Here is a 13,230-nt window from a genome sequence, read left to right on the forward strand (position 1 = left end):
AATTGTTAATATATTAACAGAATTCTGCATAGATGATCAGTATCTAAGTCTACAACATTCCTAAGGAAACCCACCTCACGCCCATTAGCATTCACTCCTCATTTTCTTCTCCCACCAGCCCCTGGAAACAAATTTGCTTAAATTTGCTATGAATTTGTCTCTTCTGGAGATTCCATATGAAGGCAGTCCTATATTATGTGGCCTGTTGTATCTGGCTTCTTTCACTTAACATAGTGTTTTCAAGGTTCATTCATTCCTTTTTATAGCCAAGTATTATTCCATAGTATGGAATACCACATTTTGTTTATCCATGATCAGTTGATGAACATTTATGTGGTTTCTGCCTTTTAGCTACTATGAATAATGCTGCTGTAAGCATTTCTGTATAAATCTTTGGACATACTTCTCAAACATAATGCCTACAAGGCCCCAACCAGTACGGTAGATGAGTAGAGAGCCAGGGAGTAGGCACTGGGAGAGAAAAGAATACCAGTATTGCTCAGTCTCTTGCATTTGCTTGTTCTCTCTCCCTCTCTTTTAATATAGAGACATAATTTACCTATCATAAAACTCTCTCTTTTAAGCAGATTGACAATACAGTCACTAAGTTTTATAACCTTTACCATTATCTAACGCAAGAACCTTTCATTATCCCCCCAAAAAATCCCATACCCATCAGGAGTCACTCCCCAATCCTCCATTCCCCCAGCTCCTGGCAACTATAAACCATCCCTGACTTACAATTATTTTACTTTATAATGATGTGAAAGCAACAGACATTCAGTTGAAATCATACTTCAAACTCTGAATTTGATCTTCTCATGACGTTGACCAGTGCCAGGCAAGCCGCAACTCCCAGGCTGCCACGTGATCATGAGGGTAAAAAACACCAATATATACAAGCACCTGGGTGGCTCAGCCAGTTGAGCAGCTGACCCTTGATTTCAGGGGTCATGACTCAGGTCATGGTCTCATGATCGTGGGATCGAGCCCTCCATCGGGCTCTGAGCTGATAGCACTGAGCCTGCTAGGGATTCTCTCTCTCCTCTCTCTCTGCCCCTTCCCACCTCAAAATAAACAAACATTTAAAGAAAAACCTGATACACTTACAACCATTATGAACCCCTACAACCACTGTTTTTCTTTCAATACTCAATAAATTACATGATATATTCAACACTTTATTATAAAATAGGCTTTATGTTAAATGATTTTGCCTAACTGTAGGCTAATGTAAATGTTCTAATTCTAAGCACATTTAAGGTATGTGAGGCTAAGCTATGATGTTTGGCAGGTTAGGTGTATTGAATGCCATTTTTGACTTATATTTTCAAATTATGATGGCTTTATCAAAACATAACCCCATAGATACAGAAATGCTGATGCATAGGAGCACATGTACCCCAANAAGTCTGTACTAATCTACTTTCTGTCTCTGGGGATTTGCCTATTCCAAAATTTCATATAAATTGAACCATACAGTATGCTAGCTGACCTTTGGATCAGGCTTCTTTCACTTAGCATAATGTTTTCAAGGTTATGCATGTTGTAGCATGTGTCAGCATCTGATTCCTTTTTACGGCTAAATAATACTCCATTGTACGGATACACCACATTTTGTTTGTCCGTTCAACAGCTTATAGACATTGTGGCTTGCACTTTTTGGCCATTATGAATAATGCTGCTGCAAACATGTATGTACAGATTTTTGTGCGAACAAGTGTTTTCTAACTGTCTTGGGTTTATGCCTATGAGTGGAATTGAGGGGTTATTAGGGAACTCTGTGTTTAGCATTTGAGAAACTGTCAAACTGTTTTTCCACAGTTACTGCACCATTTTACATTCCTACCAATAATGTATAAAGGTACCAGTTTCTCCACATCCTCTCTAGCACTTGTTATTGTCTTTGATTACAGACCTTCTAGTGGGTGTGAAGTGGTATCCCACCATGGTTTTGATGTGCATTTCCCTAGTGACTAATCATGTGGAGTAGCTTTCTGTATACTTATTGGTCCTATTTGGAGAAACATCTATTTCAATCCTTAGTCTATTTTTCAGTTGTCCTTTTATGGCTGAATTGAACAGAGTTCTTTATATATGCTCTATATTTATATTTACAAGTATTTCTCTCATTCTGTAGTTTGTCTTTTTACTTTCTTGACAGTGTCCTTTGAAGCACAAACATTTATAATTTTGATGAAGTCTCATGTCTGTTTTTTTCTTTTGTCATTTGTGCTTTTGAAGCCATTTTTTAGAAATTCCTGCCTAATCTAAGGTCATGCATAGTTACATGCATATATTTTACAGATTAGCTCTTATATTTAGGCCTACAATCCCTTTTGAAAAATTCAATGGAAATTCTTCCTCTTGCATATTGGATAACCAGAATCATATGTTCATGCTATTCTTTCCTCCATACAACTGTCTCGGCATTCTTAACAAAAAACAATGATCATAAATGTATTTTTGCAGATCACTTCTATACCATATACCGTTGATTTTTATACTTATCTTTATGTAACACACTATCCTGACAAGTGTAGCTTTGTAGCAAATCTCCAAGTATGAGTTTCCAATTTGGTTCTTTCAAGAGTAATTTGACTATATTTAAACCATATGCATTACTTTATGAATTTTAGAATCAGATTGTCAATTCCTGCAAAAAAAAAAAAAAAAAATCCCTGAAAATGTCACAGGGATTGCATTCAATCTGTAGATCAATTTGAGGAGGATTGCTATCTTAACGTTAAGTATTCCATTAAATGAACATAGGCTGTCTCTCCATTTATTCTGATCTTCTATAATTTCTTGTGATGTTTTATGGTCTTCAGTATACTATAGTTTTCAGTACTTTTTTGATAAATTTATTCCTATTCTTTTTGATGCTATTGTAAATAGAATTATTTTCTTAATTTCATCTTTGAATCAATCATTGTTAGCACACAGAAATGCAACTGGTTTTTGTATGTACAAATACAGCATCATCTTGTATTCTGCAACTTTGTTGAGCTCGTTTGTTAGTTCTAGTAAGTTTTTCTTTGTACTGCTTAAGAAAGTCTATAAACAAGATTATGCTCCACAGGTATAGCTTTACATTTTTCCTTTCCAATCTGTATCCCTTTCATTTCCTTTCCTTATCTAATTTCTCTAAAAGCTCCAGTATGGTGCTGAACGGGAGGGACAAGAGCATCCCTCCTTATTTGGTTCATCTTAAGGGGAAAGCGTTCAGCCTTTCACCATTAAGTATGACGTCAGCTGTGGTCATCTAATACTAGTTTGCTAAATTGTTTATAATCATAAAAGTGTATTAGATTTTGTCAGATGCTTTCTGCTAAGATGATCACCATCTTATCCTTTGCTCTATTAATAGGATATATTCCTAGATTAATTTTCATATGTTAAACAAGGTTGGCAGTCTTGGGATACACTGAATTTGGTCATGTTATATGATTATTTTAATATGCTGGACTCAGTTAACTAGTATTTAGCATTTTTATGCTACTATTAATTATGAGTATTGGTCTGCTGTTTTCTTGTGATGTTATTTGTCTGGTTATGGCATGAGGTTAGTACTGGCCTTATCAAATGAGTGAGGAAATGTTCCGTTTGTTTTTTGGAAGAGTTTTTGAAAGATGGGTATAAAGTCTTTCATTTCAAAGATGAAAGTATTAAAGTCTCAACTATTGTGGAATTATCTTTCTTTTCCCTACAATTCTGTCAGCTTTTGCTTCATTTGGGAGATCCATTACCAGGTGCATGTGCTTGCCATTGTTTTGTTTTCCTGATGCAGTGGTCCTTTTATAATAAAATGTCCTTGTTTACCTATAGTAGCACTTTTTGTCTAAAGTTTTTTTTTTCCCAATATTAACATGGCTGTTCCAGCGCTCTTTCTGGAACTGTTTGTATGTTGCATCTTTTTTAGTCTTTTTACTTTCAACTAATTTATTAGTCTTTGGATCTAAAGTGTATCTCTTGTACATGGGTCATAGCAACATTTTTCTAGATAGGTCTCCTGAGGTAAGGGAAACAAAAGCAAAAATTACCTATGGGGCCTACATTTTTAAAAAAAAAAAAAAAAAAAGCATCTGCACAGCAAAGGACACGATTAACAAAAAACTAAAAGGCAACCTTAGGAATGGGAAAAGATATTTTAAAATGACCTTTACGATAAAAGATTAGTATCCAAAATATATAAAGAACTTATACAACTCAACATCCAAAAAACAAATAACCCAATTAAAAACAGGCAGAAGACACATACAGACATTTTACCAAAGAAGATATACAGATGGCCAACAGACACATGAAAAGATGTTCAATATCACTCATCATCAGGGAAATACAAATCAAAATCACTAGGAGATATCACCTCACACCAGTCAGAATGCCTAAAATAAAAAACAATAGAAACATCAAGTGTTGGCAAAGATGTGGGAAAAAAAAAAAGGAACCCTTATACACTATTGGTGAGAATACAAACTGGTGCAGCCACTGTGAAAAACAGTATAGCGGTTCCTCAAAAAATTAAAAATAGAATTATTCCTATGGTCCAGGAATTGCACTACTGCTATTTACCCAAAGAATATGAAAATACTAATACAAAAAGATATATGCACCCTTTTTTATTGTAGCATTATTTATAATAGCCAAAATATTGAAGTAGCCCAAGGGTCGCCTGATAGATGAATGGATAAAGATGTGGTAAATACACACAATGGAAATATTACTCATTTCGAAGAATAAAATATTCCCATTTGCAACAACATGGATGGACCTAAAGAGTACAATGCTAAGTGAAATAAGCCACTCAGAGAAATACAAATACCATAAGATTTCATGCATATCTGCAACTTAAGAAACAAACAAAAAGGAGACAAACCAAAAACATATTGTTAACTATAGAGAGCTGATGGTTAAAAGAGGAGATGGGTAGGGAGATGGGTGAAATATGTTGAAGGGGATTAAAGTACACTTACAATGATGAGAACTAGAATAATGTATAAAACTGCTGAATCACTGTATTGTACACCTAAAACTAATATACCACTGTATGTTAACTATACTGGAATTAAAAGACTTTAAAATAAAAAAATAAAAGTAAAGTGTGTCTCTTGTAGAAAGCACATAGTCATATCAGGTTTTCTCATACTTTGTGCCAAATCTGCCTTTTGATTACACTTACATGATTATCAATAAGGTAGGATTTATGTTTGACATTTTGCTATTTGTTTTCTGTCTTAACACAGACTTTGTTGTTATTGTTGTTGTATTCCTCCATTACTGCCATCTTTTGTGTTAAAAACATATTTTCTAGCATACCATTTTAATCCTTGTTTCTTTTATTACGTGTTTTTGAAAGTTTCTTTTATTACGTGTTTTTGAAAGTTTCTTTCCCCCTGTGGTTTTCCTGGGAAATACATTTGACATCTAAAGATGATCAGATTAACACTAATTTCATTAATACATAATAACTTTGCTCTAATATCTCTCTGTTCCCCCCTCCCTCTTCTGTACTATTATTGCCACACAAATTCTATATATATCACAAGCCCATAAACAGTTATATAATTATTTCTTTATATGGTCATCTTTTAAATAAGTCAGGTAAAAAAAGTTACAAAAATAATTTGTACTTTTATATTTATTTATAAATAGTATTTACCATTATCAATGTTCTTTATTTCTTCATGTGGATTCAAGTTACTGTCTCATGCCCTTTTCTTTCAGCACCAAAAACACCTTTAATATTTCATTTAGGGAATATCTCCTAGCAGTAAGGTCCCTGTTTTTATTTACCTTGGAATGTTTTAATTTGTCTTTTGTGAAGGGCAATTTTGCTGGATATAGAATTATCAGCTGACAGTCTTTTTCTTTCAACACTTTGAATATGTCATCCCACTGACTTCCAGTCTCCATCATTTCTAATGAAATGTCAGCTGTTAATCTTATTAAGGGTCCCTCATATGTGGTAAGTCATTTTTCTCTCACTGCTTTCAAGATTCTCTTTCAATAGTATATTTATCATGTATCTAGCATGGCTCCCTTTCATTTTCATCCTACTGGGAGCTCACTGACTTCCTTAAATGTGTAGATTAATGTTTTCCACTGAATCTGGGGATTTCTTAGCCACTGTTTCTTCAAATATTCTTTCTGCTCCTTTTTCTCTCTCCTCACCTTCTGGGACCCCTCCCATGTGTATGTTGGCCTTCTGCAGGTCTATGGGGGTCTGTTCATTTTTCCTTATTCTTTTTTAGTTTTTGTACCTCTGACTGGATAATGTCAACTGATCTAGCCTCAAGTCCCTGATTTTTTCTCTTGCCAGTTGAAATCTGTTCATCCTCTCATGTGACTTGAATTTCATTTATTTCATTATTTTAATTACTGTACTTTTCAGCTCCAGAATTTCTATAGATCTCTTCTATCTACTTATTGATATGTGTATTTGGTGAGACATTTGTCTTAATTTACTTTTAATTCTTTAGACATGGTTTAATTCTTTGAACGTATTTTTAATAGCTAATTTAAAGTCTTTGTCTAGCAAGCGAGTCCAATATCTGAGCTTACAGAGGAATAGTTTCCATTGACTGTGTTTTCCTGTGTATGGACCATACTTTCTTGACTTGCAATTTTTTGTCCAAAACTAGATATTCTGGGCACCTGGTGGCTCAGTCGGTTAAGTCAGACTCTTGATTTCTGCTCAGGTCATGATCTCGCAGTTCCAGGGTTTGAGCCCCATCCCAGGCTCTGGGCTGACAGCACAGCCTGCTTTGGCTCTCTCTCTCCTTCTCTCTGCCCATTCCCTGCTTGTGTACCTGCATGTGCTTGCTCACTCCCTCTCTCCCTCTCTCTCTCAAAATAAACAAACGTTAAAACTATATAATCTAATTCATATGTCAACTTTGGAAATAATATTCCAAGGTTATTTATTTAGTGACTTTCCTGGACTAATTCTATAAAGTCTGTATGCTTTCTCATGTGTAGCCACTGAAGTCTTTGTTCAGTTAACTTAGTAGTCAGCTAATGACTAGACAGACATTTCCCTTTATGCTTGCAATGATAAATGTTCTAGCCTTTATTGAGGCTCTCTGTGTTTGTGCACACCTTCAACAAGTAGTTTACAACTCTGCCTTATCCTTCATTTCCTGCTTGTACAGAGGCTCAGGGTCAGCTAAAGGCGAGAATTTAGCGTCTTCTCAGTTCCTTCTTGGGCAGTGAACAACCCTACACATGCATGGGGGTCCGAACTTTTCAAAGGCCTCTACGGACATCTCATTTCCTAGGCCTTCCTTTTAAGTTTTTGTCAGCCCCTTACAACTGGTAATGCTGCCTCTGGCTACTGCAGTGTTAAACAGCACTGATAATTTCAATGAATGTGCTGTGGGCGGAATTTCTCTCAAAGAACAGGATGAATCCAATAAAATAAAGACAGAACTAAAAATGGAGCTTCCAGCAAGCTGGCAGAACAGTCAAATAGTGACAATTTCCCAGAGATGGGGCTTTTAGACTTTATGACCCCTCCAGTCACAACAAAGCTTCTGGTTTTCATGGCTACCACAGTTGTCAGACTGTGAGTTTCGAAGTTATGGCAAAACTTGATAAAGGGTTGGGCAGCTATTAGTTTTCAAAGCTACTGCACTGCTTGGTAAAAGGGGATCAAATTAGGGAACGTATGGCTCAATGTTCTGAGAGTCAGCTGATTTTCTTGAATAACAACACTCTTCAGACTAATTCAGGAATTTAATTTCTAGAGCTCTGGGAAAGTTGATTTTGACAGTATTTACCAGTGTTCTATTTTTATGAAGGAACAGATTTTTAGAAATCCTTATGTTGTCATTACAAAAACAGAAACCCTACATGAGTTCTTAAACCTATTTTCTCATACAATATATCACTATATGTCATCAAAAAACTTATTCCCACAACATCAGTTTGGTTTTTGCACCATCACTTCTTTTTCCAATTTCACCCCTACTACTGACCCTCAAGTTTGTTTCTAATTTTTTTTTTTTTACTATTATAAAGAAAGTCACTCTGAACAGCCTTAAAACTAAATCTCTGAATTCATTCTTTGTTATTTCCTTAGGATATGGACATCATAAAAGCTTGAAATATATATATTGTCAAAAAGCACTCCAGGGACGATGGATATATCAATTGCATTCCACCAAAGGGCACTCTATATGAGAATGCCCAATTGTGCCAATTGGCTTTATTATATTTCAGAGTCACCTCTAAATTCCTTTCTTAAAACTTTCTTCTGTTGCAGTCTGACATAACTTGATTGACCTTTCTATCCTTTTTTGGCCACTCTCTTCCTTTCTCTCAAATTCAATTGGCAAAGATTAAGGCCTCTGGCATCCTCAGGGATTTTATAGGCCTTTATGCTCCCTTTTCTTCAGAGTAGCCATACCACTCAAAAACTTCAACCTTCAAACACTATCAGTGACTCTATATGTAACCCTAACACTGAGAACTTTCTTGCACACCTCTCATATTGTATCAGCTTTTCATTAAGACAGAACTCCACTGAGACGTTTTATCATCACATCAACAAGTACCAAATTCTTCAACTTCCCCCCAAATTAAGAAGCTAATGAACGAAAACTAGGGTAGTACGAGGTGGATATGGAAAATAACTTAGAATACTATAAAGGATTAAGGGTTTTTTCAAATTTATGTAAAGTTTAAAAGCAACAATTTTTTACAAACTCGTCCCCAAGGAAACACCAAAAGAGCCAAGATCCAGGTGGCCTAAGTCACCAATCATAATTCAATGAGAAAGTCAGGACTGGGAACTGGGTGATCAGCCAACAGAATGCATAGGGGAAAAACCTCAGTAGTCAGAATATAGTAGTAACATTTCCTTAAAAAAAAAAAAAAAAACCAAAACCCCACAACTTTTTCCTAAGGAAAAAAGAGGTTTGTTTCTCTTTCCCAGGCACCAGCTGTTCCCCACTTGGATCTAACAATAATAATGGTCTGCCTCTCCCCTAATCCCATTCATGAAGGCATGTGATGAGGGCAACACATGCTGTTCCCTTCCCTTCTTCCCCACCCTGGAATGAAGCACCCCTACACCAAGGACTATACTATACTCCACACATAAGACAGCAGGTGTTACAGCAAAGCAAGACAGCAGCTGCATTCAGAGGAAATCCAATCTCTAAATATCCTATCTCCCAAAGACATACAGTCAGCTAAACTGCCACATTTTCTGGGATACCACGCTCTGAAATGTGACACTTGGATACCACTACCTAAAATATGACACTGGAATACAGAAGGTATGGCTCAGTAATAAAAATCATTTGGGAATTAACAAAAGAGGCTTCTGCAGAGTTAAACAATAATTCCAAGTTCTTACTTGACAGGTTTACACATGTCAAATGAACTTCCCCTCCTCCAAATGAATTCAACTGATGATGATATAAGAAAGAACCATTTGAAAAATAAGTATCAGGAAAGATATTTAATATACTAACACTAATAAAAATGCTAATAAAGGTGGGAAAAAAATTTTTTAAATGGATGTAGGCAGGGAGGAGACAGGGGTTTTCCATGAAGGGACATTCTGGCGTGATGGCCATATGCCATATCTTAAGAGTGGCTGAAGTTGCAAAGTGTATGTATTTATTGCAACTCATGAAATGGTTCACTTGAGATCTGTGTATTTCACAGCATATGAATTTATGCCAAACAAAAAAAGAAATATAAACACAGACTGAACTCTAGTTAATGATATATAAACTGAAGTGTTTAGAGGAAGTGATTGCAGATTGATGTCTGCAAATTATTTGGAAATATATTTTAAAAAGATGAATAGGAGGATAATCATAACAAATATAGTAAAATTACAAAATCTGTGTGGCAAGCTTATGAATGTTCACTGTGAAACTTTTTCAACTTTTCTTATAGGTCTGAAATTTCCTAATAAAATGTTGATAAAGAAATGCTAAATGGGGGGCGCCTAGGTGGCTTAGTTGGTTAAGCGTCTGACTTTCGCTTAGGTCATGATCTCACAGTTCGTGGGTTCGAGCCCCGCGTCGGGCTCTGTGCTGACTGCCAGCTCAGAGCCTGGAGCCTGTTTCAGTCTGTGACTCCCTCTCTCTCTGACCCTCCCCTGCTCACGCTGTCTCTCTCTCTGTCTCCTAGAAATAAATAAAACATTAAAAAAAAAAAAAAAAGAAAGAAATGCTAAATGGAGCCAGAGTTCTGGGATTCTATTATTGGTTTTTGATTTATGTTCTGACCAATGCAATGCCAAGAAAGAATGAACATGAAAAACAGTTAAGCATAGAGTAAAACTGCAGAGCTCTTTAAAAAAAACAAAAAAACCCCAAAAAAACCAGCACAAAACCGTACCAAATTGTTCAGTAAAGAGACAACTTTTGGGGTGCCTGAATGGCTCAGTTGGTTGAACGTCAACTCCGGATTTGGGCTCAGGTCATGATCTCATGGTTCATGAGACACAGCCCCACATCGGGCTCTGGTGCTGACAGTGCAGAACCTGCTTGGGATTGTCTCTGGCCCTCCCCCCCTCGCATGCCATCTCTCTCAAAATAAATAAACTTAAAAAGAAAAAAAAAAGAGTCAACTTTTGACTTATTTTAGTTATCAAAGATACTCTAATGACTCTGTGGTTAACTGTGGTCACTGAATAACAAGAAAAAGCACCAGAGACATCTTTTTTGCACATGAAATTCAATTTTGATTTCTAGTAGCTTTCTGTTCAGACCTAGACCAAACTAGGAACAGAACAAATATGAATATGGTAGGACTGATGGCGATGGAGGAATGGAGGACTGGCAGACAGACTGCATAGCAAGTGGGGACATAACTACAAAAATGTACAAATATAAATCACACTTATCGAAATCACATCAGCACAGAGTCCTAGGGATTTCAAGTCATAACTAAACTCCACCTTGACCATAACAGTGGGGCAATGGTATAGTGTTTTCCTTACATAGCTAGCTAGCCATACCATCATCTTTTATTTTTCTCTTCCTCATATTCCATCAAACCCATTTAGCAAATTTTTTTTTTTTTGGCTCTACCATCAAAATATATCTAAAATCTGATCATTTCCCACTACCTCCACCTCTTCTTGAATTACTGTAAGAGCCTCGAACTGCCTCGGTATTCTCAATGCAAGAGCCACAGTAATTCTGTTAAAATTTAACTCAGACCACATTTCTCCTCTGATTGGAACCCTGCACAGGCTCCCATCTCATTCAGCGTAAAAGTCAAAGTCCTTCACAGCAGCTTATGAGGCCCTGTACAATCTGGCCCCTCTCACTCCTCCCTCTTGCTCACTCTGCTCTAGCCACACAGGCCTTTCTGCTGTTCCTCAAAATGTGCCAAACATCTTTCTACCTCAGGGCCTTTGAAATCTCTCTTCCCTCTGCCTGGAATGCTCTTTCTAGAGAGATCCACATGACTCTTTCCTCCACCTGTTTCAGGTCTCTCCTCAAATGACATCTCCTTTGTGAGCAGTCTTAGTCAATTTATTCAAAATTCTACTCTACCCCACCCCTACTCTATTCCCTATTCCTCATCCCTGCTATATTTTTCTCCAATAACATTTTTTACCATGTAACATACTGTATGTTTTACTTATTTACACTATTGTTTGTCACCTCTCACAAGGAGGAAAACCCCACAGAACAGGTAGTTTTGTTCATTGATCACTGCTATATATCCCTGGTTCCTAAAGCAGCACCCATCCGAGCGAGCACTCAATAAATATGTGTTGATTAAATAAATGCATTCTCCTCCCAAGCATGTATTACCTGGTAGTGGTGGTCTTCCCCTCCATCTTTTGACTGTTCCAAATTTTCACTGTGCCATCATTTGAACACGTTGCAAAAAGCGAATGTTCATCAGAGACTCTAATTCGATTTACGGCAGATCTGTGTTCATGAAGATGTGCAACAAGTAGCCCTTTAGGACGCCACCCTAAGGAAAAGCAAAGGAGTATGTCTTAAACTGTAGTTTACAAATACTATACTTCTCTCACCTCCCAGCTACAGTCACCAACGACCAGCATGAGACCAAGCATAAGAACTAAACAGAGGGTTGCTTTGGGTAGTAATGACATTATAACTATATTTATTCTTCCAACCCATGAGCATGGAATGTTTTTCCATTTCTTTGTGTCTTCTTCAATTTCCTTCATAAGTTTTCTATAGTTTTCATCATACAGATCTCTTATATCCTTGGTTAGGTTTATTCCTAGGTATTTTGTGGTTTTTTTATGCAATTGTGAATGGGAGCAGTTTCTTGATTTCTCTTTCTGTTGCTTGATCGTTGGTGTATAAAAATGCAACCGACTTCTGTATGTTGATTTTGTATCCTGCAACTTTGCTGAATTCTTGGATCAGTTCTAGTAGGCTTCTGGTGGAGTCTGCTGAGTTTTCTATGTAGAGTATCATGTTGTCTGCAAAAAGTGAAAGTTTTGACTTCTTCTTTGCCAATTCTGACGGCTGTTATTTCCTTTGGTTGTCTGATGGCTGATGCTAGGACTTCAATGCAATCTACACATTCAATGCAATCCCAATCAAAATTGCACCAGCATACTTCTCAAAACTAGAACAAACTATCCTAAAATTTGTATGGAACCACAAAAGACCCCGAATAGCCAGAGTAATATTGAAGAAGAAAACTAAAACGGGAGGCATCACCATCCCAGACTTTAGCCTCTACTACAAAGCTGTCATCATCAAGACAGTATGGTATTGGCACAAAAGCAGACACATAGACCAATGGAATAGAATTGAGAACTCAGAATTGGACCCAAAAGTTATACAGCCAACTAATCTTTGACAAAGCAGAAAAGAGTATCCAACGGAAAAAAGACAGCCTCTTTAACAGATGGTGCTGGGAGAACTGGACAGCAACATGCAGAAGAATGAAACTAGATCATTTTCTCACACCATGCACAAAAATAAACTCAAAATGGACTAAGGACCTGAACGTGAGACAGGAAACTATCAACACCCTAGAGGAGAAAGCAGGAAACAACCTCCTTGACCTCCACCGCAGCAACTTCTTACTTGACACATCCCCAAAAGCAAGGGAATCAAGAGCAAAAATAAACGATTGGGACCTCATCAAGAATAAAAGCTTCTGCACGGCAAAGGAAACAATCTATAAAACTAATAGGCAACCAATGGAATGGGAAAAGACAGTTGCAAATGACATATCAGATAAAGGGTTAATATCCACAAT

At 36.8% G+C, this 13,230-nt stretch overlaps 1 protein-coding gene across 1 annotated transcript in view; it reads right to left on the reverse strand.

Moving 5' to 3' along the window:
- Positions 1-13,230, reverse strand: part of PIK3R4 (phosphoinositide-3-kinase regulatory subunit 4) — an 84,564-nt gene that overhangs the window by 12,856 nt on the left and 58,478 nt on the right. Inside the window, exon 12 of the mRNA XM_077750880.1 lies at positions 11,793-11,958. Within this exon, the coding sequence (XP_077607006.1) occupies positions 11,793-11,958 (166 nt within the window). The remainder of the gene's footprint in view (positions 1-11,792; positions 11,959-13,230) is intronic.

Source organism: Crocuta crocuta, unplaced genomic scaffold (assembly GCF_008692635.1).
Source record: "Crocuta crocuta isolate KB4526 unplaced genomic scaffold, BGI_CrCroc_1.0 scaffold279, whole genome shotgun sequence".
Classification (NCBI taxonomy): Eukaryota; Metazoa; Chordata; class Mammalia; order Carnivora; family Hyaenidae; genus Crocuta; species Crocuta crocuta.